Source organism: Eublepharis macularius, chromosome 16 (assembly GCF_028583425.1).
Source record: "Eublepharis macularius isolate TG4126 chromosome 16, MPM_Emac_v1.0, whole genome shotgun sequence".
NCBI lineage: Eukaryota > Metazoa > Chordata > Lepidosauria > Squamata > Eublepharidae > Eublepharis > Eublepharis macularius.
The window spans coordinates 33,859,509-33,884,735 of record NC_072805.1 but is presented as its reverse complement, the minus strand read 5'-3'; the positions used below and the strand labels follow the sequence as shown (position 1 = coordinate 33,884,735).

The 25,227-nt window shown below is 45.7% G+C and overlaps 1 protein-coding gene across 1 annotated transcript; it reads left to right on the top strand.

The window, feature by feature from the left end:
* Positions 1-2,665: 2,665 nt before the first annotated feature.
* On the top strand, positions 2,666-7,649 carry LOC129343884 (uncharacterized). The gene is made up of 2 exons (XM_055000267.1): positions 2,666-3,083; positions 6,625-7,649. The coding sequence occupies exons 1-2, from the start codon at positions 2,666-2,668 to the stop codon at positions 7,203-7,205; spliced, it is 999 nt and encodes a 332-aa protein (XP_054856242.1). The 3' UTR covers positions 7,206-7,649.
* The last annotated feature ends 17,578 nt before the right edge of the window (positions 7,650-25,227 follow it).

The following is a 25,227-nucleotide window of genomic DNA, read 5'->3' as shown; positions in this document are numbered from 1 at the left end:
ATTAGGAGCTGGGCCTTCTCAATATTAGGCCCCCATGTTTAGAACATTATCACCTTGAGCAAACCATTTTGCAGTTTCAGTAGCAGGTGAAATATTTATTTTCACAGAGCATAAAGTCACCTTACTCCCTCTTCTCTTTCTCTCTGTTTGTATTTACTCACAGATTTCATTTTATTTTTAAACTGTTTTAATTATGTGTGTGTTTTACTTGAGTTACTGGTTCTAATTTTAAAAGTTTTTACTTCTTCAGCAGATATCCCACTGGATGCCAATAATTTTTATTGATAATATTTGTTTGTTTGATGTATTACTGTGTTTTGGGATTGATTTTAATTGTAAGCTACTCCAAGAACTTGGAACTTGAAGGGCAGGGTACAAATGTTCCAAAGGAAGGAAGGAAGGAAGGAAGGAAGGAAGGAAGGAAGGAAGGAAGGAAGGAAGGAAGGAAGGAAGGAAGGAAGGAAGACTCAAAAAGCTGCCATAGGCCATTTCCACACACGTTGAATAATGCACTTTCAATGCACTTTAGCAATCCTTTGGAAGTGGGTTTTTTGTTTCACACATGGGCTGCTTCCACAAACGTTGGATAATCCACTTTCAATACTCTTTAGTGAACATTTGGAACTGCTTTTCCATGGCCATTTCCATATACGTTGAGTAATGCACTTTCAATGCACTTTAGCAATCCTTTGGAAGTGGATTTTTTGTTCCACACATGGGCCATTTCCACACACATTGAATAATGCACTTTCAATGCACTTTCGCAATCCTTTTGAAGTGGATTTTTTGTTCCACACATGGAAAATCAGTTTCAAATGTTCACTAAAGAGTATTGAAAGTGGATTATCCAAAGTGTGTGGAAGCAGCCATGGAAAAGCAGTTACACATGTTCACTAAAGAGTATTGAAAGTGGATTATCCAATGTGTGTGGAAGCAGCCATATAGTCTCTCAATTCCTTCAATTGTCCTTCCCTTCAAAGTTATAGCAGACATTTGCTCCCCTTTGCAGATAAACTACAAGATTTTCACATGGTTACTACATACAGTGGCCGAAATCCATGAGCCCCAATACACATTTTTTTTTACTTTGTTCAAAACTGTCCTGCAGGAAACACACACTCACACACCAATCAGAGAGAGAAGATAGGAAGAGTATCTGAAATACAATTTGTCTCTTTGGTAGAGGGTGTGTCCATTTAATGGAAATATTTTTTTTAAAAAAGGAGCAGAATGGGCATTGGCCACTGAAAAAGAAGAATCCACCATTTATCTGTATATCATTTTTCAGGTGTGGTATTTGAATTTGCCAGATACACTCTTTGCCCAAATGATAACAAGAGCAATCTGTAGAACTGCCTGTGGTAGACCTGTATCCATCTTTTTAAAAAATCCGTCCGTAACCTCTTGGTATGGCAACCAAGGGGTAAAATTTAATCTGTGCGCAACCCTACAGAGCTATAATGCCCAGAGGCAACTATGCAATCATTGTCGTCAAGTTTTACAGCTCGTAGTAATATCACAGCACAAACATTTTTTGGTACTGCAATTGGCTTTCGGAACAGGCAGCAATGCCAAGGGAGGTGGGGGAAAAATATATTAAGGTCTCTCTTAAGAAATGGACTTGCAAACCTACCAGTAGTTTGAGGTAAAGAAAGTTTGCCATGGACCAGTTTACTTCCTTTCTAATCACAATATTCATTCAGAATCTCTGCAGAAGTCATGTACTGCAGATATGACTCCATGCATATGTATGCTGCGGCTGCTCGAAGAATTCTCACCATTCGTCAACAAGCAAGAGACTGTCACAAGAAGATTATGAAGTCCACAAGTGTGCAGGTTGAAAGAAAAATAACCTCTTGACTCCAATAAAGAGCTGGAGCCACTCTGAATCCCGCACCTTTTCGACCCTACCTCCGTGCAGCGTTCGCGGTGGAGGAGGGGGTCGCTTATTGCTCTCCTGGAAGGAGGGAGAGCAGACGCTTTCCCGGGCATCCGGGTAAGCGGTGCGGTGGGCGGAGCCTAGGAGCCGTTTGCTGCGGCTCTGCCCACGCACCTCCAGTTGCGTTTTTGTGCTCGGAGGAGACAGACGTGTTTCCTCCGAGCTGTAGGCGACGGCGGCGGCGGTAGCAGCGAGGGTTGGAGGACCCTGAGGCGGCTGGGTGCTGCTGCTGCCTTAGTGCTAGGCAGCGGGGAAGCAGCGGCGGCGGCGGCAGCGCATCGGGCGGCTCGGGAGCGGCTGGCGCGGCCTGCAGAGCGCCCCTGTGTGAGGCGGCGTTGCGGCCGGCATCGGCTGGCTACGGGGCCGCGTTTTTTCACCGGCAGTTGGAGGCCGGTGCTCAGGGGCACCGAGTCCAGGCCTGTAGGGGGGTGTGGGCATTGTTGGTGTCTCTGGGGGAGGCGGTGGTTGGCTCATTGGGCGCCTTTCTCATTACTTGAGGAGGGTGGGGGGGTAGGTGTTAACGCACAGACCCGGTATTACGTTGCACCAGGGGGATATTGATTGCAGATAACCCCCCCCATTCTATATCGGGTGGTGGTAGTTGTGGGGGAAGGAGCCGTTGGGCCTGGTTTTCCTAGCCTGATAGGCAGTGGCCATTTTGTGGTTTATTAGCAGGTTTAGTGGCGGCCATCTTAGGTGCAGGAGGGTGGCTGTTGTAGCCTTGAGATGCCTTCGAAAAAAGGGAGTGGCCCTTCAAAGGGCAAAAAGCCTGCGGCTAAGGCCCCGGCTAAAAGGCCTGTGCCTGCTGGGTCTTCTTCCGATGAGGACTCCGAGGCTGTTAGCCAGCAAGAGATACTGAGAAGGCTGGCTGCTCTAGAGAAGGGTACTGGGGCCTCTGCTGGGGTTGTAGGTGGTGGAGAGCGATCTAGACCAGTTCGAGGGGCAGCTAGGGATGCTGTTAATAAGGAGATCCTTAGACGCCTTTCTGCATTGGAAAGTTCTGCAGGTACTGCTGCCAAGGAATCCGGTGGAGCCAGTGGGTCGGCAAGCCTGAGTGACGCTGGTACAACGCAGACAGTTGATTTGGAGCAGGAGGCTATGGTGGATCCGACGCCGGTTGCTTTGGCAGTGGAGCCCGGGGAAGGTAATGCCAAACAGGTTGCACCACACAACACTTTCCCTTGGCCTTGGGGACAGGTGGATGCCTTTGGGAATCAAAGGTTGGCTGCCAGTTACCCACAGTGGCCTGCGGCATGGGCGGCGGGTTCACAGTGTCCATGGGTAGGAACAGGGTTTGGAGCGTCAGGTTCCCAGCAGAATATTCCTGTTCAGTCTGCCTGGGGTGGTGTTGATCCTGCGGGGGGACAGCATCAGGCCGGGGCGTGGCCCGGGTTTCAAGGAAGCCCTTGGGGTTTTTATCCGTACGCCCCGTTGGCATATGGAAATGTCCCGTTTAATGCTCTTCCCTTCGGGGATGCGGCTCTGCCGCTGGGTGACCATTTAACTCAGGCAACCCGCGACAAGATAGTTAAGGGAGAATATGTTGACGTCTTTTCTCTTCTTTTCCGGGAGTTGGAAAAGAAGGACAAGGAGGACTTGGATGACAGGGATAAGGAGAGGCTGAAGAGGAGGCGCGTTGATAGGAATTGGCATAATTGGCTCCCAGGTTTCTTGATTTATGCCGGGGTGTTGGTGAGGGCTCAGCCGCACAGGGCGGTGGCGCTTTTTCAGTACTTGGACATAATATATAAGGGTTATACCGGCTTCTCAGGTGCTGCTTGGATGCAGTACGATGAGGAGTTCAGGATGAGGGCGGCCCTTAACCCCAGCATACCTTGGGACAGGATCCACCAGCAGCTGTGGCTGTCGGTAATGTCTCCATCTAAGCCCAACGTTGGGGATCGCTCGGATAGTGGGCATGTTGTGCAGCGGTCAGCATCCGTGGTGTCATCCAATACCCGCTTGGCAGCGGGGCAGCCGGTTCAACCCCGGCTGTTATGTTGGGAATTTGCCTTTAAAGGGGCCTGTTCTCGTAAGCCGTGCAGGTTCAGGCATGAGTGCCCCTCCTGTGCCGGTTCCCACCCCTACAATTCCTGCCCTAAGGCGCGACAGGGTGGTGCAGGCAGGGGACCTGGAGGTGGCGGAGCCAGTAAGCAGCAAGCTCCTGGTAAAGGGGCCCAGCCCAATAAGGCTGAAGGTCCTTAGGCAGCTTTTGCTGGCTTACCCACGTAGGCATGACGCGTTATTTTTGTTGCAAGGTTTTTCTGTTGGGTTTAGGATACCTGTTCAAGGGAGACGTTCTCCTTATATGTGTGCAAATTTACGTTCTGTTGTGGGGATGGAGGATGTTGTTCGTAATAAGATAGCGAAGGAGTGCGCTGAGGGCCGGGTGTTGGGCCCCTTTGACACCCCTCCAGTTCCCAATTTGAGGGTTTCCCCATTAGGTGTGGTGCCTAAAAAGGCGGTAGGTGAGTTCCGCCTGATTCATCACCTCTCTTTTCCCAGGGGTGAGTCTGTGAACGATGCTATCCCGGAGCAGTTATGCTCGGTTCGTTACACATCTTTTGATCAGGCGGTTAAGGTGGTGCGCCGCTGTGGCCTGGGGGCGGAGTTAGCGAAATGCGACATTAAGTCAGCCTTTCGCCTTCTTCCAGTGCACCCCGATGATTTTGAGCTGCTGGGTTTTCATTTTGAGGGAAAGTATTATATGGATCGTGCCCTGCCCATGGGCTGTTCCATTTCATGCGCGACGTTTGAATGTTTTAGTTCCTTTTTGGAGTGGGAATTGCAGCGCCGAGCAGGTAACAACAATTCCTGTCATTATTTGGATGATTTTATGTTTTCTGGTGAGGCTGGGACCGGGCAGTGTGCCCGGTCGCTCAGCATTTTCGTGAAGCTAGCGGAAGAGCTAGGTGTTCCACTAGCGGGGGAGAAAACGGAGGGTCCCTCTTCAGTTTTGACATTTTTGGGCATCGAGATAGATACCCTGCAGCAGTGTTTTCGGCTTCCTCTGGACAAGGTGTTAGACCTCAAGAATAGGCTTCGGGAATTTAAGGGGCAGCGTAAGGTGTCCCTGGTAGAGCTCCAGCAGCTTGTGGGTCACCTGAATTTCGCGTGCAAGGCCGTGGCGCCGGGTCGGGCCTTTTTGCGGCGGTTTTGCGATGCCATGTCGGCTCTGCGAGCCCCACATCATCGCATCAGGATTTCTAAGGGGATGCGGGATGATTTGGACGTTTGGTCCGACTTCCTGGAGGGCTATAATGGGGTTACTTTCTGGAGGGAGGATTTGCTCCTGGAGGCGGACCTTCAGGTCATGTCTGATGCATCTGGGTCTACGGGTTTTGGGGTGTATTTCCGCAGACATTGGTGTGCGGAGCGATGGCCCCCTGAGTGGCATGATGTGGGTCTTGACAAAGACCTCACCTTTCTGGAGTTTTTCCCCCTTTTGGTGGCAGTGCGTCTGTGGGGAGCGGAGTTAGCCAACAGTGTCGTACATTTTTGGTGTGACAACATGGCGGTGGTTCAGGTGGTCAATTCCTTGACCTCTAGATCTGAGCGGGTAATGAGGTTGGTCCGGGCATTTACGTTACTGTGTTTGCAAAGGAACATTTGGTTTAGAGCCAAGCATGTTCCTGGTGTTAGCAACGGTGTGGCAGACGCTTTGTCTCGCCAACAGATGGGGCAGTTTTGGCAGCTTGCCCCGGAGGCGGATCTCATACCGGCGCAGATGCCATCGGACTTATGGCTCCTTGGGAGGCCGAAGCCTTCAGGGCCATGAGACTGGCGTTGGCTCCCAGTACGCGGCGCAACTACGACCGAGCGGTAGGGCAATTTGATGCATTTCGGGCTAGCGAGGGTCTGCAGCAGAGTTGGCCCATCCCCACTGAGCATCTGATGCGCTTTTGTGTCCATCAGAAGGGGCGTGGGCTGGCGGTTCGATCCATCAGGGGCCAGCTCGCCGGGTTGGCGTTTGTTAGCAAGGCTCGGGGGTTCTCTGAGGCCACGGGGGACTTCCGAGTTAGGAAGATGCTCGAGGGATGGTCGCGCGAAGCGGGTCCTCGGGTGGATGCTAGGGAACCTATATCGCCCATGGTTTTGAAAGGATTGATTACTACCTGGGCTTCGATTTGTAGCTCACGGTACGAAGTTAGGTTATTTCATGCTGCGGCCCTCACGGCGTTTTTTGGGGCGCTGCGCGTCAGCGAGTTGGTGATCCAGTCCAAGGTGGACAGGTCTGGCCGGGCTCTTATGGCTGGGGATGTGGAGTTCCGGGGAGAGGGTGTTTCCCTGGTGATTAGAAAATCCAAAACTGACCAAAGGCAGAAAGGGGTGACTGTTGATTTGGGTATTTGTGCTGACCGGGACTTATGCCCAGTGCGCGCCCTGCGGAGGTACCTGCGGGTTAGAGGGGATGACACGGGGGTGTTATTTTGCCATGAGGATGGTTCCCCTCTTACACGTTACCAATTTTGGGCAGTGACTGAGAGGGCGCTGGTGAAATTGGGGCTAGCGGGGGTGAAATTTGGAACCCATTCTTTTAGAATTGGGGCAGCATCCACTGCCGCAGCTATGGGGTATTCGGCCCAGGCCATTCAGGGGGTAGGCAGGTGGAAGTCATCTGCTTATCGGTCCTATGTTCGTTCTTTTAAGAGTTTGTGAGAGTTTACTAATTGATGTTTTCCTAGGTGCTGTGTCCTGCCGTGAGAAACGAAGAATTTTGATCTGCGGGCACAGTATGGTGTTTTGGGCGGCTCATCAGGCCAGGCGGTCAGCTGTCGGGTCGCAGCTGGGCCTGAGCGAGTGGGCTGCAGTGGAGTGGCAGGGCCGGCGGGGCCTGCGTTGGCCTGGTTTGTTGCCACTGTTGTTTGGGCGTAGTGGGCCTGTCCCGCACATCTTGGTTATTCATTTAGGGGGGAATGATTTGGGGTTCCTTCATGGGAGGGCCTTGTCACTGCAGGCCAAGTGGGACTTGCGGGAGATTCTGCGGAGGTGGCCCGATGTCCTTATAATGTGGTCCGCTATGTTGCCTCGCAGGGTCTGGCGGGAGGCGAGGGACCGGCGAGCTATCGAAAGGGCTAGAATGAAGGCCAATCGGGCTATTCAGAAAGCCCTCGGGGAAGGTTTAGGGGTTTATTTGCCCCATCCCAGGATCAGGGCCGAGGTTGCCGGCCTCTATCGTAAGGATGGGGTTCACCTGTCTGAGGCCGGCAACCAAATTTTCCTCAATGACTTGCGGCAAGGTCTTCGGTTAGCCCTGGGCCAGTAGTGGGGCGCTAGGGCCTAAGCAGAGGCTTGGCCCTGGCGTTGGCGGGATAGAGTTGGGCTTTAGTCAGCGGGCCGGTGAGCACCCTTGGCGCTTCCCTAGGTGTGGGGAAGAGGGGTCTGCTAGGAGCGGCTGGTACTGCTTGTGACGGCTGCCAGCGCGCGTGGGCAGGCTGCCTAGGTAACCCCAAGTGCAAGTCCAGCCTCACTGCTGTACGGCTGAGGATTGGGAGCTTGGAAGGGGGAACCAATTTGCCAGGCTGTCCGGGTATCCTAGTCATCTTTTGGATGGTTAGCACCCGGGGCTTCGGGGCTCGCCCAGGCAGGTCAAGGCGGGGGTCTTTGGATTGACCACGTGGCTTGACCTGTACCGCTTTAACCTTGCCGCAGTTTGTTGAAAGTTAATGTTGAGGTTAATTTAATAAAGTGGCCCTTAGATCCAACACTGTTGTCTGTCTCTTCATTCCCACTAGGGGAGCAATTCGACCCTACCTCCGTGCAGCGTTCGCGGTGGAGGAGGGGGTCGCTTATTGCTCTCCTGGAAGGAGGGAGAGCAGACGCTTTCCCGGGCATCCGGGTAAGCGGTGCGGTGGGCGGAGCCTAGGAGCCGTTTGCTGCGGCTCTGCCCACGCACCTCCAGTTGCGTTTTTGTGCTCGGCCCACCCTCCTCACCCTGTTTTTGGTGTAGGTTTAACCGGTTGCCATTTGGAGCCAGGTAGGAATTTTTTCCTCTCATCCTGATTGGCCCTGGATGGGGGGTTTTTCGCCTACCTTACACCAGGGCTTGTGTGTGGGAATTGGCTTAGGGTGGTGCTTGTTAGACCGTCCTGGCGGGATAGAGTTGGGCTTTAGTCAGCGGGCCGGTGAGCACCCTTGGCGCTTCCCTAGGTGTGGGGAAGAGGGGTCTGCTAGGAGCGGCTGGTACTGCTTGTGACGGCTGCCAGCGCGCGTGGGCAGGCTGCCTAGGTAACCCCAAGTGCAAGTCCAGCCTCACTGCTGTACGGCTGAGGATTGGGAGCTTGGAAGGGGGAACCAATTTGCCAGGCTGTCCGGGTATCCTAGTCATCTTTTGGATGGTTAGCACCCGGGGCTTCGGGGCTCGCCCAGGCAGGTCAAGGCGGGGGTCTTTGGATTGACCACGTGGCTTGACCTGTACCGCTTTAACCTTGCCGCAGTTTGTTGAAAGTTAATGTTGAGGTTAATTTAATAAAGTGGCCCTTAGATCCAACACTGTTGTCTGTCTCTTCATTCCCACTAGGGGAGCAATGCTAGATTGGATCCTTCTGAAGCGTTGGTTCGGACCTGCTTTCTGCTTTTGTGTGTGTCTAGGATAAGAAAAATCAAAGAGGGTCAGTGTCAGAGCATGAGCCACAGTGGATCCTGAACTTCTTGCAAGAACTTAGGAGCCTTGCCTCTGGTAGATGCTCCCCTCTGAGATGGGGGATTTCCTCTAATGGTTCTTTGGCAGATTACTTTTCTTGTTTGGCTTTAATGTTCTTCCTTCTGCAGTACTGCATAGGAGGTTTAAGAAAATTCCTTACTCCACAAGGTATTATGCCTGTGGCTTGAGGGATATAGAAAGTACTGAATATGTTCTCCTTTGTGATATTCGCGCCATTTATCTAGAACCTTTGCTTCAAAATCATGAAGGTCAATCGGATGACAGTAAGACACGCCTTTTACTATCCCACACATAACCCTGGGATCATTGAATCTGTGGCTAAATTTCTTTGTTCTGCATCAAAGAGGAGAGGAATGGTTTAAGTGATGGGGCAAGGGATGTTTCTTTTTGTCTCCTTGCTGACTGTGCATATATATGTCCTGTTATGCCAATAAAGGTATTCGATTCAGATCCTGAACTTGGGAAACATCAGGCAGGGATTTGGCCTAAATTAAGCAGGGAAATGCAAAGGGTCAGTCGCATCAATGAAGAAATTCTTAACATCAGTAGGCCCAGAGTAGTAATGAATGAAAGCTATGGAATTCGTTTTTGTGGATGAAAGCTATGGAATGAATGAATGAAAGCTATGGATTTTCGTCTTCTTGTTTGTTTATATCATTGTCAGTGATTTTGGCTCTCCGGAGTCGGTGGGCAGCAGGGCAAACCTGCTTGTGTCCACTCCTCCTCTTCATGCATTGATTTCGGCACAGAAACATTATCCGCAGAGGACTACAACCATGCCTTATTGCTTCTTCCCAACCGTATCTCATAATCTGAGGTTAACTACCTCTGTTTCTTGAAATTTCATTTTTAAGTATCACGGTGATTACAGTGTACAGAGACTCCTACGCCATGAATTGGCCTACTCTTTTCTTAAAAGCCGTCAAAGCTCAAGACTATTTCCATTTGGGGTGTGGAGGGGAATACATTCAGAAAGTGGAGTATATATGATGCACAAATAAATATTTAATCCTGGTCAACTCTGAGAGCCTGTTGATCTAGTATGCAAGATGCTGCTGGATTCTACGGTTTGGAGATAACTATTGGTTTCTATTTTAACACTTTCCAACACAATCATGACCCCATATATTTCTTTCATATTTTCTCCTCTCCTACCTGTTCTCCCCAGTCATTTAGTTATGTAACAAGTTGCAGAAATCTCACGACTACCAAACCAGAAGAGGTGGACAGGCCATGAAAACAGCTGCTGCAATAAATCTGTTTGCCTTTAAGATGACACAAGAGTCTTAGTTGTTTTGAAAAGCAAGAAATGTACCTGTGTAGGTTTTAAATGCTGTGACTCTTTATGAATGATGATAAAATAATATTTGTAGAGTGAATTCATTCTCTTTCAGTTATTTCTCTGGAAAATTTCCTTTGCGTTTCCAATTGCTGCTCTAATCCTTTGGAGAGTACTTAAAATCTATAAGGGAAAAAAACAAATATAGTTTTGTAGCGAAGTTGTCTGTCTGATTGGATCTATCTACCAGTTAAGTGGCAAAGTTTGTAACTTCATTTATCTGATTTCTATGAACGTGGAAAATACATTGTGAAATTATTTAACTGGAAAAAATATAAAATATATAGGTTATTACTCTGTGATCTATGCCTCCCTTTCCTTTTGCAAAATCTCTCAGAAAAAAATCCTACATTGGAATAGTTTAATGCAATGCATTTAACTTATCTAAAGTGCTTTCGCTGACTGCTCAGGGAAAATTGAATCTCTTCCTCACCATCTTACTGACATGAAAAATATATAATACAGTAAATGATTAATGCAGTTATAAACTATACCTGAGATAAGATTTAAGTATTCATATTTCTATCATGTTAATACAACACGATAAACCCACAAAGCAAACTTGACCACGGCATTTGTTATTCTGTCCGGTGTTCAATTATTCTTTGTCCAAATACAATTTAGGGGTTGTGGAGAATACGTTTGCCTGGTGCGAAACATTATGTGCTACAGTCAGATAATCAACAGCAGTGGTCAGTAATTGTCAATCTCCGTCCATGTACACAGGGTTGTGGAATAAAACAGAACTCTCCAGTTATGTTACACACAGAGGTTGTTTTTTTTTGATGATTGTAACAGTGTCCAAAAGGCATCAGTATTACCTGGACTCCCCTCCCCCCTTTGGAAACAGATGCTTTTGCTTAGATGACTGTAAAAAGGGATTTGACAGATTTATGAGAGAATGCAGTGGAACGGAGTTCCAGAACCTCTTGAAAATGGTCACATGGCTGCTGCTGAGTGGAGGGCAATCTAAACTCCCTTCTGTCTGGAGATCAGGGGGCGGGGCCACCAGCCATGTGACCATTTTCTCCAAGGGCAACCCACTGAGGGCCAAGCTACACATGACAAAAGACACTTGCCTGGCAAGTGGATTGAGTGGAGGGCAAGTGAACAGGGAGAAATACACTTGCCATTCAAGTGTCATTTGTCACTTGTAGCTTGGCCCTGAGTTCCACCACCTCTTTTCCCAGAAAAAAAGCCCTGGAAAGGTCTATCAATGGCTACTAGCTGTGGTAAGTAAAGGGAACCTCCATAGCACAGAGGTGGCAAACCTCAAATAGCAGTGCTTGGAGGCAACATCAGGGAAAGGTCTTAATGCTCCAGGACTGGCTGGCCACTGTGTGAAAGCCTGTGTGGCCCCTTTCATAATAAAAAGAGGAAAAAGATTTCTGATTCAGAGGGTTATCGGTGGTTTATGATTCAAGAACACCTAAAATAAATGTGCCACACAAAAGGAAAAGGCAGTAGATAAGGAAGAGAAAAAACAGGCATTTCAGGCAGTAGAGTTTCTGAGCCCAGCATGGAAACAAATGGGGGAACTGGGTAAGGCAGGAACAGCCGTTGACAATAGTGTGATATCACTTCAGAAAAGCCTGGAAGTGACATCACACCTCTCTAGGAAGCACCAGGAATGGTTTTTGCCAATTCCAGAGGACTGATAGCACTTTTGAATTTTCCCAGAAGTGATGCCTGTCCTCTCTAGCAAATGGTTTTACCAAAGAGTTTCCTGCAATTCCTAGAAACGTGAAGTTTTGACTGCTATTCTTGCACTTTGACCAAGCCTATACATAAATATTTCAACTTTGATAAACTATGGCTGTGGTTGATGTTTCATGAGATCATTTGACATTTCTTAAAATCCTTGCAAACTTGCCCAGAACAACCAAATTTTTCAAAAAATGCAAAATGATTGAGCAAATATTTTCTGGCATCACTGCTTTCACAAATTTCTGTGGAGTGATTGACAATGTTCATATGATCGTTATGACACCTGCAGTTTAATGAGATATCTCTAAGCACGAAAATACCGCAGCAGGTGCCTGCCAGGAATATTACGATCCCGAAAATTTTCACGTAAAGCTTTCCAAATCTGCACAATGCCTCTAAATCTTGTAAACATCATAACATTTCCAGATGTTGGCAAGAGTGAGAGAAAATTCAAATTACACCATAACAAATAAATTTCAATATGATATTTGTCCGTGGGATCATTCTTGTTTCTCATCTATGCTTTTCAATGTGGAAGTTCCATTTCAATGGCAGGTGCTGTAAACTTTGAGTCAAACACATTCAGCAGATTGATATACCATTTTTGACCATGATCACTTCTGAGCTTAGCTTCAGATCTCCTCAGTCTTAACAACTACCAAACATACAGTTGCCAAATGTAGTTTGGGAAATTCCTGGAGATTTGGAGGTGGAGCCTGGGGAGGGGTGGATTTGTAGAGAGGAGGGACCTCAGTGAGGTATAATACTATAGAGTCCACCCTCCAAAGCAGCCATTTTCTCCAGGCTCTAGTAGTAATTCTGGGAGATCTTCAGGCCCCATCTGGAGATTAGCAATGCTAGCCAAACAGCTGTGTAGCTGCACAGTAGCTGTGATGGTGAAGTTTCATTTTCTTTCCGCCTTGAGGCACTTTCTTCATCTGCACAGTAGGTAAAATATATTACTCAGAATGGTCAGAGATGGTTGGATCTGTTGGGGGGGCACACACATAGTACATGTGTGTGTGTGTGTGTGTGTGTGTGTATGCTAAGTGTGTGATTATCTCCCTTCCCAGAGAGAGGGGGAGAGATCCTGGGGTTCTTTCTCGACATCCATCTCCATGAAACCAATTTCAAATCAATTTATGACTTCTAAGGTCCATAAGCCCTTGTTGCACACTCCAGGTAAGTGTTCACTGTATAATGAAACCTGAATCATGTAGCTGATGCTGTGGCTTTGCCTACGGATAGTTGGGACAAGTGAGGAACTCCTTCTGTACATGCTTAGTGGAGAGGAAAGGTTGGCCCAGGTCTGCAACTTTTAGAAGTAACTGGCTTGTATGCAGGGGTGGCAACCAGGGTACCTGCCCCAGGCCCCATGGAGGGGGGCACAGAGGGCCCCCAACCACCCTGCTGCTACTACTGCCATACTTTCGGGAGTCATAGTAGAAAGTGACGGATATTTTAGGGAAGCTGTTGAGACAATAAACCCTTGCACCCAATCAAGGGGAGACGGGCAGGCAAAACTGGTCCTGCAAGGGGCTCCGCTACTTGGCCTGTCCATGACCCTCCCTTCAATGAAGGGGGGAAGAGGAAAGCAGGCAGGGGTGGGTAGCTTTGTGTCATCTCACCATACTATAGGTGAATGCTCCATCATCTACTCACAGGTGGGACACACTGTCCCTTGCTTGGAGCAATGGTAGCTCCAGTGGAGGGTGAGGGAAGAATGAGTCTGGGGCCCCAGCCTATATTTTTCCTCAGGGCCCCATAACCACTAAGATTTCCCCTTCTTTCTATGTTAGGTCATCTACTAAATCAGGAGATGTCAAGATTGTGAAGCAGAGATCAGTGGAGCTGGTGGCGAAAAGGCCAAACCGAACTTTTTCAGATTCCCCCAGGCTGGCTGGTGGAGGGACTACTTTTCACTGGCTTCATGATGTCACTAAAGGAGGGTGTTAAAAATTATTTAGGCATGGTCTTTGACTAGTTAGGCCATTACTAGCTGGCAGGAATAGGTAGGGATAATTGGCAAACACCCTGAAGTATCAGGCATGATGGAGGATATATCCAGGAGAGGTCTTCACAGGCCAGTTTGGTGTAGTGGTTAAGAGCAGCAGGACTCCAATCTGGAGAACCAGGTTTGATTCCACATTTCTCCACTTGAAAGCAGCTGGGTGACCTTGGATCAGTCACAGCTCTCTCAGAACTCTCTCAGCCCTACCTCCCTCACAGGGATAATAATGACTTTGTAAACTGCTCTGAGTGTGGTGCTAATTTGTCCTGAAGAGCAGTATATAAGCACAAGGTTATTATTACGCACAGTACATTGGGAATGAGTATCTTAGTACTGAGCAGTATCATTTCAAACCTGGTGGGATCTTATGGAATATTGGGGAAGGGGAATGGGGCCTGGCACTTCTCAGCACATCGTGCATGTGTAGGTGAGGATAAACAAGGCTGACCAAGTTTGGAGCCAGGGAGAACCTGTCCAACAAAGGCAGCCATTGGCAGACTGCCTAGTGCAGCCCGCCCTTAAAACACAGTAGCATATTTTAATAAAAAATGACATGGATCGAAGGCAGATACAAAAAAATCCCCTACCTAGAAAGGTTGTGCTCATATCCCCTAGAAGAGGTCAAGTCTGTGGAGCACATGTTCTTTGGTCATCCGTTTTATAGAGAGATTCGTCTCAGATTCATTACCCCATTACTTGATATGATCCCCAGTCATATAACTACCAATAATGCAAGGCTCCACTGGTTTTTATCTGATAAAAATTTTAGGATTATACTTCAAGTCGCTAAATTTTGTGCATTAATTCTTAAATTACCGGAATTGTATCTTAAAAGTTCTTAAAGTCGATCTTTTTTCCTTTTAATTGTATCCATGCTTGACTCATTTGTATGCTGGTCTTAGGACCATAATAAGCGAATAAATGAATGAATGACATGGATCAACCATTTAAATAAACTAATTAAACCCACGCTATTGTCTCATGTCCTTATTTGGTGTGTGTGGAGGGGTGCCTGGGCAAGCAGTGAGAACAATTGAGTTGCATTGCTTGTTGCTCGTGGTTTTCTATCATGACCACAGAAGAATTTTGCCTCTCTTGATAGGGAGATACAGCACCTGTCTTCCCATAGTCCTTTTCTCTGTTGGGGCGATCAAAATAGTCCCCTGTGGATCTTGACCTTTGAGAAAAGGAAGAACAGTCGTATGATTCTTCCCTTCATCATCACATCCAAAGTGGCTCTGTTGTAATGCCATGGAGTGGGATCTTTCCACAACCAAGCCAATATCGGCAGGGTGTCCTAAAGTTCTCAGTAAATTCCCATTTATCTTCAAAACTCTTGGTAGCCAAGGCACCAGCATCCTCTGGGTAATCTGTATGGAAGAATGATACGTATAACTTGAGGGACTGTATTCCCCACATGATATGGGAAAAAGCAGCCAGACAATTGCAGGTTGGAGTAAATGCTGCCTGCTGGAAGTGTGCGTATTATTCCAGATTGGTACAGTATTATGAAAATAATAAATTCTACTGTACTTTTACAACAGGTCCTGATAGAGTTCTGACTGTTGCATTGGTGGTCCTTGGGTTCTTTCAAAAACAAGTTGGACTTTTCTATGCTGCACAAAACCCCAAAATAAATTCTTTTAAAGAACTTTGTACAAGATATGTGGTGGTGTAATTACTTCCTTTTCAATCAAACCGGGTACACATAAACTTTCAAACATTCAATAAACATTAAACTGGGTATAAAAGTCATAGATCCTATTTGTTTTTCATATCTTCCAGTGTCATATTTGTGCTAACAAAACAAAAAATATTGAATGGGATCAGATACAAGATCCTTTATAACCATACAACACTGAGAATTAGGAATGATTTCAAGTTTCTCATTTCAATGGCTTCGTACTGAAGGTTTCCCTTTTTATTTCACCCTTCTCCTTCCCTAATTAAGTCTACGTGGTTTTTTTTTTAATTCATACATTTTTGGATCCTTGCACCAATTTCCTTCTGGACATTTTGTTAATTATTTGTACATCAGAAGCTCAGCACTATACTTGTACTATACACATATTACTAATGCATGCCCATGAATACTAAGGAACCATGCAATACTGCCATTTCATCTACTGGCTTTAAAACTGATGGAAGACAGGTGTTCACTGAACAAGCAGGGAGGAAGAGCTGGCATGAGCAGGAATATACTGGCCCCACTCTCTGGCCTTCATGTGATCACTCAGAGCCAAGCTACAAGAGACGAATCACACCAGGATGCTCACGTGAAGGGAGTCACAATGTTAGTCAGGAAGCTGAGTTTTAAAAGGCAGATCGGAAGGCTCTGTCAATTTCCCCTCTCTACAGAGCAGCAAAAATTGTTCCTCAGAGGGTTTGTTTATTTCCTCTTCTCCTCCTAGAAGGGGAGCTGAAACTGGCAGAGCCTTCAGGAGGCAAGGAGGAAATTAACAAACCCTGTTGCTGGCTCTGTAGAGAGGGGAAATTGACAAATCCTCCTGATCTGTCTTTTAAAACTCGGCTTCCCACCTAACATTATGACTCCCTTCACGTGAGTGTCTTCGTGTCATTCGTCTCTTGTAGTTTAGCTCCCAGTCATCTATAGTGTACAGCCAGAGATAGGAAATGGTCACATGTACACTTCCTCCACATGGTTGCCCCTGCACATGACCAGGTGATCTCACAGATGCAAGGTGTAGGGTGTTCAGTGACCATGTGGGGCTGTGGCATCTAGGTGGTTTCAGTGTAAATAAATACATCATATAGAAAACAGCCGAGAACCATTAGCACTGTGTAACAGTGGCAGTAAGAGGATGGGACTAGAGACTCTTGGGATGAGAATTATTGGTAATGGGAGTGTACCCTTACTTTTCCATGTGAAATGCTGGACAATATAACTGATGCATGCAAGGTCTAGAATGAATCAGATGTGGACAGAGAAGACACAGGGAAAGGTTGTAACAGCAAGACTGGGCTTTTTAGTAAAATACTCTCCAGAAATGCAGCACCAATTATTGAGTTCATGATTGAGTGCTGTGGATTTTATATACTGTCTAAAGAAGATTTCAAATCTCAGCTATTTTAATCTGAAAATCCTTGTTTTGATTTTGCTTCTCCCTTGTGCAAACCAAAGCTATGATCCCCCCCCCCTTTTTGCAGAGAGCCAGTTTGGTGTAGTGGTTAAGAGTGCAGGACTCTAATCTGGAGAACCGAGTTTGATTCCTCACTCCTCCACTTGAAGCCAGCTGGGTGACCGTGGGCTAGTCACAGCTTCTAGCTCTCTCAGCCCCACCCACCTTACAGGGTGTTTTGTAATAACATACTTTGTAAACCACTCTGAGTGGGTGTTAAGTCATCCTGAAGGGCGGTATATAAATCAAATATATTTTGTTGTTGTTGTTGTTGTTGTTGTTGTTCCTTGTACCAATTCGTTCCTCTTAAATGGAAGCATTTTTTATCTAGATCCCACTTTTAGATTGCAAGTGTCTTCATTTAGAGCATATCTTTCTCTCTTTGTATTATTCTGTAACACTCCATGGAAAGGAAGGAAGGAAGGAAGGAAGGAAGGAAGGAAGGAAGGAAGGAAGAGAAAGAAAGAAAGAAAGAAAGAAAGAAAGAAAGAAAGAAAGAAAGAAAGAAAGAAAGAAAGAAAGAAAGAAAGAAAGAAAGAAAGAAAGAAAGAAAGAAAGAAACGGCAAACGTCTGAAAAGACATTGCTTTGGAGCCACATATCTAAACTGGTGCCAGAAAAAAAATGAAACACTGAATATTCGGCACAACTCTGATTACAGTGACTCAGAGGTGCAAAAGTTATACATCTTCTTCGTCTCTTCTTCTTCTTCTGCATGGCTTAGCATGCATGCCCCAGAAATTCCTCCTGCAGGGTACTAATGCAGCCACAAGATGGGACAGGCGGCGAGAGACAGCACAGGGCAGCTGCAAACAAAAATCACCCTAGGGAGGGTTCCAACTGGATAAAGTTTTCGACAATAAGATTCCGGAGACTGCTGACTGGAGGAAAAGCTCAATATTTTAGTCTCAGTACAAATTTGCTTCAATCTTATACAACTCCCATGCAGCAGCAGCCACAGCTGTACGCTGTAAACAACAAACAAATCTATTTCCATCAGCCCTGCTGATGCTATGAGAAAAGTGCCTGAGCATAAGACATGCACAGATGTAGAGTCTCACCTGAGTCTACTGATGCCCTCCATTTGGCCCCTCTAACTTAATATCGTTGTTACAAAGCTATTGGTCTCCTGGTACAGAGCTGGCTCAATGCAAAGCCTCTTCTTCCAGCTAATCTGACAACTCCGATCCAAGAAGCATCAAGGGCCCAATTAAGAAGACACATCTTATCAAGGAGCTTATTTTGCATAACAGAATACAAATGACGAATAAAAATTTAATGTTTAATAACTTAGTACAAAGAGGGCTGTTGATATAGAATGGCTGGAATTTTTATGGCGGCTGTCAGACTTGTGATAAAACTGTTATATAGGAACACTTGGCAAAAAACAGCGTAGAATTTTTCAGTAATGGTGCGCGCATGATATTGCATTAATTCTTGATAGGAAAGTAACTGTAAACATGGGAATTGGCCAGTTTCTGAGTTTCAGTTTAAGATGTGTTCTCGTCCTCATTTCCCCCTCCTCTCTTGCCCCTCTTTCATTACTGAGGGACATCTAAATACATTTTAATGAACAGAGAGTCACAAGGACACTCGGTACTTCATAAAGGCTTTGTGTGTGTGTGTGTGTGTGTGGTAGTTCACTTAACTCCCAAATCAGCACAATCTTTCTGGGTTCAAAAATAACAGGCAGCGACAGGCCTGTGGTTTAAGAACCATCGCTAATGGGGGAGAAAGGGCCAAATTTAAAAGGAAGCAAAGTTTATCGGGAAGTATTTGGCCTCTGCTAGAGATGGGCATTTCTTCGCATTTACTTAACTCATGTTGGAAGGCTGAATACAGATACTGTTAAAACCCCTTTAAGGTCACAGACTTTATTAAAAGTTGGCGACTGATCCAACAGCACAACCTCTAGCAATGTTCAGATTCAAAACCTGCAACCTGTTCAGTAACTCTGAAACTAGTTAAGCTTAAACACTAAGAGCCAAGCTACAAGAGATGCCTGACACAGGTTGGACACTAGTCAGCTTCCCTCAAGTTTTGATGGGAAATGTAGGCGTCCTGGTTTTACAGCTTGGCTCTCCATTACCGCTGCAAGACCAGGATGCCTACATTTCCCATCAAAAATTGAGGGAAGCTGATAAGTGTCCAACCTGTGTCAGGCGTCTCTTGTAGCTTGGCTCTAAGATGCGTAACAGCACCACCTCTTTGTTGGAGGTGTTGCTTATATAATGCAGCCCCTCCAGCTTGCAGCTTAAGCTGCTCAGGACGAAGGCTGGGATTGCAGCCCCAGATGAAGGAGGCAGCTGCTCCTTTCCTGGGCATCCAGAGCTTTCCCTGGGGGGGGGGGGGGGTGGAGCATAGGGCATATAAGCCTGCTCCACCTCCCAGGTCCATAGCCTTCTTTGCTGTTCAGCCCACCCGCCCTCCCCATTGCAGTGCAGGATTAGCCGGTCGCTGTTTATCAGGGCCAGGTAGGAATTTTTTGCTCCTATCCTTATTGGCACCACTGTCTGGGAGTTTTTTCACCTACCTTGCATTGTTGGGGGTTAATTAATCATATGGTGGTGCTGTAAATAGTTGATCACTGGCAGGATAGGATGGGATTTGAGCGGGACAGTGACCCCCTTGGCACATTCCCTTAGGGGAATTGGGGGTCTGTCAGGAGCAGCTTCACGGCAGCCAATTGCAAGGGCAGACTGCCCGTAGGTATCCTGGACAAGTCCACTCCTATGGGCTTCATGGCAGTAGGAGTTGGAGGTTTACAGGGGAACCACTTGCCTGGCTGCTGGGTACCAGCCATCCTTAGGAGGGCTCACCCCCGGGGCAGTGGGGGATCACCCAGGCAGGTCAGGGCAGAGGTCCTGTGAGACCACAGAGCTTGACCTGTACCACTAGCTAGATCCCTTGCCGATTCCAAGTTTATGTTATGTTAATAAAGTGGCCCATATATTATACCCAAGCAACTTGTCTGCCTCTTATTTTGACTGGGGGGGGGGCAAATGACCATTAAATATATTACGAAACCTTAGGGAACTTCACAAGTCTACATGCCGTTCAAAGGCCTATTTTCTTTCTTTATAATTGTGTAACTCTGATGCTGGTTATTCTCTTCAGAAATAAAATTGTATTATGGGATACATCAGGTTTATAGAAGGTGCGGCCTTGTGTGAAATGATGGTGGGCAATCTAATTTTTAAGATTTAAAGTGTATTCTGATTTTATTTAGTACTACATGAAACATCAAACATCACCCCCTTTACGTGCATGCATGCACACATGTATGCACACATAAACTTGCCTCCTTCTGCTTTCCCTGAATGATAATCTATCGGATCATATTTGTTTTCTACCCAGGAGCTTAGAGAAGTATTTAGGGATTATTTCCACTGGACCATCCCAACAACACTATGGGGTAGGTGTGGGGCCCTAGGTCCACACCAAAAGGCTGAGCAGGGATATGAACCCACATCTCCTTATTTCAAGTCATCGCTGTTGTATAGGCTTACACTGTTTCTCCACATACAAGCCCACGAGATCTTACTCCTCTAAACAAGTCATAACACTCGTACAAGGGACATGGTTCTAAGAGGAGAGAAGCATTTGATAACCACTCCTGTTTCCATGTTTGCCAGGTGAACAAAAAGAGGGGGAATGAGAGGTCTTGAAGCTGGCCTGACTTGAGTCTGGTCTGAGGAAACAGAGACAATTGCTTGGTTGAAAAATAAACACACCGCAGAAGATATGGAAAGGGGGATGGAGAGTAGAAGTTGGTTAAGTACACAAAAGGTATCATCAGTATAACCCACTTGCTTTTCACTGTCTTCTCTTTAGGGGACCCCCTTGGAAGTGTGGTTGAAGTTCCAGCTTCCAGTTTCCCTACATCAGAGAAAGTTTGCCCTGAACATGTCCACACTGTACACATCTCTGAGTAAAAATGCAATGAAGTCCCCTCTCACTATAGCCTATAATTCCCACCAGAATGCTGTTCCTGAGGGACAGACACAGATACCCCAACTCTATGTGGCATAAGGATGGGATTGAAGGTCTGCAGTGGGAGGAGGGAATGCTTGACAATGGGTCTCTTTCTGTCAACAGAAATTCTCCATTTTATAAAAAAGATTCAATGAGGATCAATATTTTGTTGGAAGCCACCTTGAGCCTGCTTGTGGGAAGGGTGGGGTATAAGTTTGTAAAATTGTGTTTATTTACCCTATGGCATTGTTTATGGAAATGTCCTTGAAATTGACTATACGAATCTCACACTGTAATCCACCTTGAGTTTCAATGAGAAAGGTGGACAATAAATCACATAGATAGATAGATAGATAGATAGATAGATAGATAGATAGATAGATAGATAGATAGATAGATAGATAGATAGATAGATAGATAGATAGATAGATAGATAGATAGATAGATAGATAGATAGATAGATAGATAACGGATACTTCCATTTCCCCAGAGTCTACTGCTATGTTTCCTTCACATATGGTGACCTTGGTCTCTTCGTTCTTCCCTAACCTTTCATTCACTTCCCCTCCCTCTATGGTAGCTGCTCCTGAGCTTCTCCTCGCTTAGGTTGCTCCTCACTTTTCAGAGGCCAGTATTTCTGTTCCTATTGTATCCTCACTGCTAAGGTACAACTCTCACAGATCTATGGGCACAATTTTGGTCTCCTTTTTCAATAGCACTCACTTAAGTGAACTTTCCAGAAGTCAGTGTACCACCTACTGTCCTGGGGCAGAATAGAGTTTCCTCCTCATCAGGCAAAAAGACTGAAGTCTCAGAGGAGGAGGCAGCTGGGGCAGAAGGAGGAAGAGTTTTTAGGAGAGGTAGACTCTTCTGGGAGCCTCCTTTGATATGCAGGAGGAGCCCCAAGACCAGAGCTTTCCTTTTGATGGTTCTCACCAGTACTGAATACCTTTTTCGGGAGCTGTCCCAAGTCCTGAGGGGGAAATTATGGAAATGGGCACAAATTTATATTTGAGTACTGGCACTTTAGGATAAAAATGAAAAAAAAGCACTGTTCAAGACTCTGAGTCAGCCTGCTCATCCTGGGATACAGACCTGCCTTCTAATTCCTACTTGGACCCTGGAGTCTTCACCAGAGAGCCTACTGCAGAACCAGAAGTCTCTCCTCCATCAACTCCTCAAGCCTCTCCAAGCCCCAAACCACCACAACCCTATCATGGTACTCATCACCGTAATTCAGTGTGGTACCTTTAAGTACCTGTAGCCTGCTCATGAAGGGGAGGGGCTTCTATCTCCACTTCCTTGAAAGAGTAGGTAGGGCCTCATTTCACTTTCAGCCTTTTTGGGAACAACATTCATGATATACTGTTGGCTCCAGCTTTAGTAATGTCTTGATTCCTGGACCTCTGCCTTGAGCGCAGCACCTAGCTCAGTTTGGATCCTAAACTGATGTTACATAGCACTCTTACTACTACTGCCACCAATACAACTACTAGTACTACAAAGTGAAGATGCACTGCTAGCAGTGATCAACTAGTGCTTCCACATATATTTGGGGAAATAAGCTTCAGGCCATGAAAGCCAACAATCTATTTACTTTTGAGGTACTGAAGAATCCCTTGTTATTTTGACTGATAGTAACCACGCTGGAGCATGCAAGATCTGAGCAGGGCTGTTAATGATAGGATGTTTTGGAGGTTGTTAATTCATAGGGTTGCCATAAGTCGGAAGCAACTTGATGGCACATGACACACATACACACACAACCATGCCCATGCTGGTTAGTACTGTACACATTGTGTGGAGTCAGCCTTACTACAGCCTGTACACATTGTGTGGAGTCAGCCTTACTTACTATGCTGTCGCTGCTCGAAGTACCAGTACTACTACAGGTAGCAGCTGCATCACAGAGCACTTTGTAGTAGCAGTGGTTACATATGCTTTATTTCCAGCTGTGTTTTTCATATTGCTTACTATAGGTTCCCCCCCAAACCCAATTACTAGCTGGTTATTTTAGAACTCTGTTCCTAAGCAATTATCATAATCTCCATGGCAAGACATTTCTGTGCAAACAGCATAAGTGATCGATTGGGTAAAAGTTTTCAAATTTCCCTCTGATCGCATCTTCAAGACTGCCTCTAACTGACTAAGTTTGAAGCCCGTGCTTTATATTCTGATGAGACGGGCAGCTCTTTTGAAGCTTCTTTCATAAAATCTAAATATCTAAGGGTAGAAATTGAGTCATCTGTACCAGTAACACTTTATTTTAAGTGCCCATTAAGTAAGGCTAAAAAACTAATGCTGAATTAGAGTGGAACTCTCTTCGAGGAACTTATCACATCCGTATGAATACTAAATGAATTTCTTATTCATTCAATTCTATTGTATTAGTGTTATTGCAATGAATACTAAATGAATTCCTAACGATTGGACACTTAAAATAAAGTGTTACCCCTTTACACTAGTCATCGAACTTTAAGGACACATTGAGCTGCTTCTCTCTCTCTCTCTCTCTTTTTTTAGTAAAAAGATGGACTGGATGGCAAAACTGTGTATTTCAAGCGATTCAAAGACATAATTTACTTGACAATGCTAATATACAGAAGCAGGTTTTATATTAGAATTGATGCTACAGGAGGGGACCCTTATATGGAGGATTTGTTACAGAAATAAAATCTATCGGTAACACTTTCATTGTTCCATCATTATGAACTCATTTGGTATTCACTGTAATAGCACTGATCATAATGAATTTGTTTGATATTCAAGTGCTTCACACGCACATTTACATAGGCTTTCTGCTGTATTTCAACATCCAATAAGCATTAGTTAATGCAGACTTTTTGATTAGAAATGGGCCGGCATTGTGCCACTAAGAGTTTCCATTTAACCTACAAACAGTGAAAGGGGGCTTTGTTCTTCACAGCCCTGCCAGATTGATTCTTTGGAATTTCTGGAAGATGTTGCACTGTTTTTTTTTTTACTGTTCAGGGAATAGGGAATGGGAGATTTGGGTGTGGGAGATCTGAGTTCAAATCTCAGCACATGCCTGGAATGCCTTGGAAATGATCTTTTCCCTCCCCTAAATGACTGTTAATCTGCACAAAACTCTGCATACAGGTTCCAGAATTGCACACAAAGCCTCCGGAACTAGCAAGTGTCCCCAATTCAGTTTCTTTTTATATTTGTTTCTCTATTTTCCAACAGTTTTGGTTCTCTGCATTTTTCACTGTCAGTTTTGTAGATTTCATTTGGGGCATGCACTTTGTGGAGTTTTTATACACTGTGTACACTGTATTTGCATGCACCGTGCACACAATTTAGACGCATAATACCATGTGTAATGCTGATGTATCGAAGCACAAATCATGCAGGAAAATGTAAATGAATTATGAGAAAAATCCAGTGTGAGGAAACATAAAATGGTGCGAAATGCAAGAATCACAGGTTCGTACATGGGGGAAAGGAAATTGAAATGGCAGGTATGAGAAATTCAAAATAACCGGTAGTTAAGCTTGGGTGTTTTTTTTTTTTCATCTGTAGAATTCTAATGATAGTAATAACTCAAAGGGGAGGGTGCGAAAGGAGAAAACAAGGACTTTAAAGAACTTTACACCCTTTCCTGTTGTGTCACATAGCTGTGACTTGCACACAGATAGCTTGAGGTGGCAGAAGGCTTTTGTGCACAGTCAGCTGAATATTTGTTGTATGTGTGGGATTGTAACAACCAGCTGAACCTCTGACCTATGCATACCCAATAAAGGTTGGACTTGATCGTACGCATGTAAAAACCGGATGCCTCCCTTCCTCCAGCATTCAGCATGCACATATTAAATGCCTATAAAGGATTAGAAATTCAAGAGTGGAAAAGTCATATTTACAGAATCGGTTCTGGGGGAAGTGAGGATCGCTTTCCGGGGCTCCAAGGAGAACTAGAAGGGAAAAGATGAGAAAGGAAGATTGAGAAGGGATTTAAGCTGGATGTGTGGCTGAAAAGGAAGGTCCACAGCAAGATAGAGGCCAAGTAGAAACCTGGACCCAACAGAACTTGAACCCAACTGTTCAAGATAAGTTGATACAATGATCAGAGCAAGGACAGCTGACCGACCAATCAGTTGGCTTACAACTTCTTGTTGAGATGGTTCTTTTTTGAAATGGTGTGCAGGGAATCTTGAAATGGTAGATCCAACAGGAAAATTAGTTCTAGCTATACCTTGTTTCCTACATCCAACATCGAGCACGCTTGCAGAAATAGTGAGGCAAGAGGCAGCTATATATATAATAACTGGGCCACAACTTTGTTCAGTTTCAAGAAACTTTTTGATTAACTAGATTAGTGCCCCACCTCCACCAATGTGGCTATAATATACCTGGTTTAAGGTGATGGAGATATACTCTGCCTATGTAATCTTTCTATATGAGCAATCAAGCCTTCTCTGAGTTTCAGGTGGGC

Bases quoted from the DNA above. Each gene is read 5' to 3' on its own strand.
- LOC129343884 (XM_055000267.1), top strand. From the start codon at position 2,666: ATGCCTTCGAAAAAAGGGAGTGGCCCTTCAAAGGGCAAAAAGCCTGCG. The intron at 3,084-6,624 runs GTAATGCCAAAC...ATGTTTTCCTAG, and splicing joins GGCAGTGGAGCCCGGGGAAG to GTGCTGTGTCCTGCCGTGAG.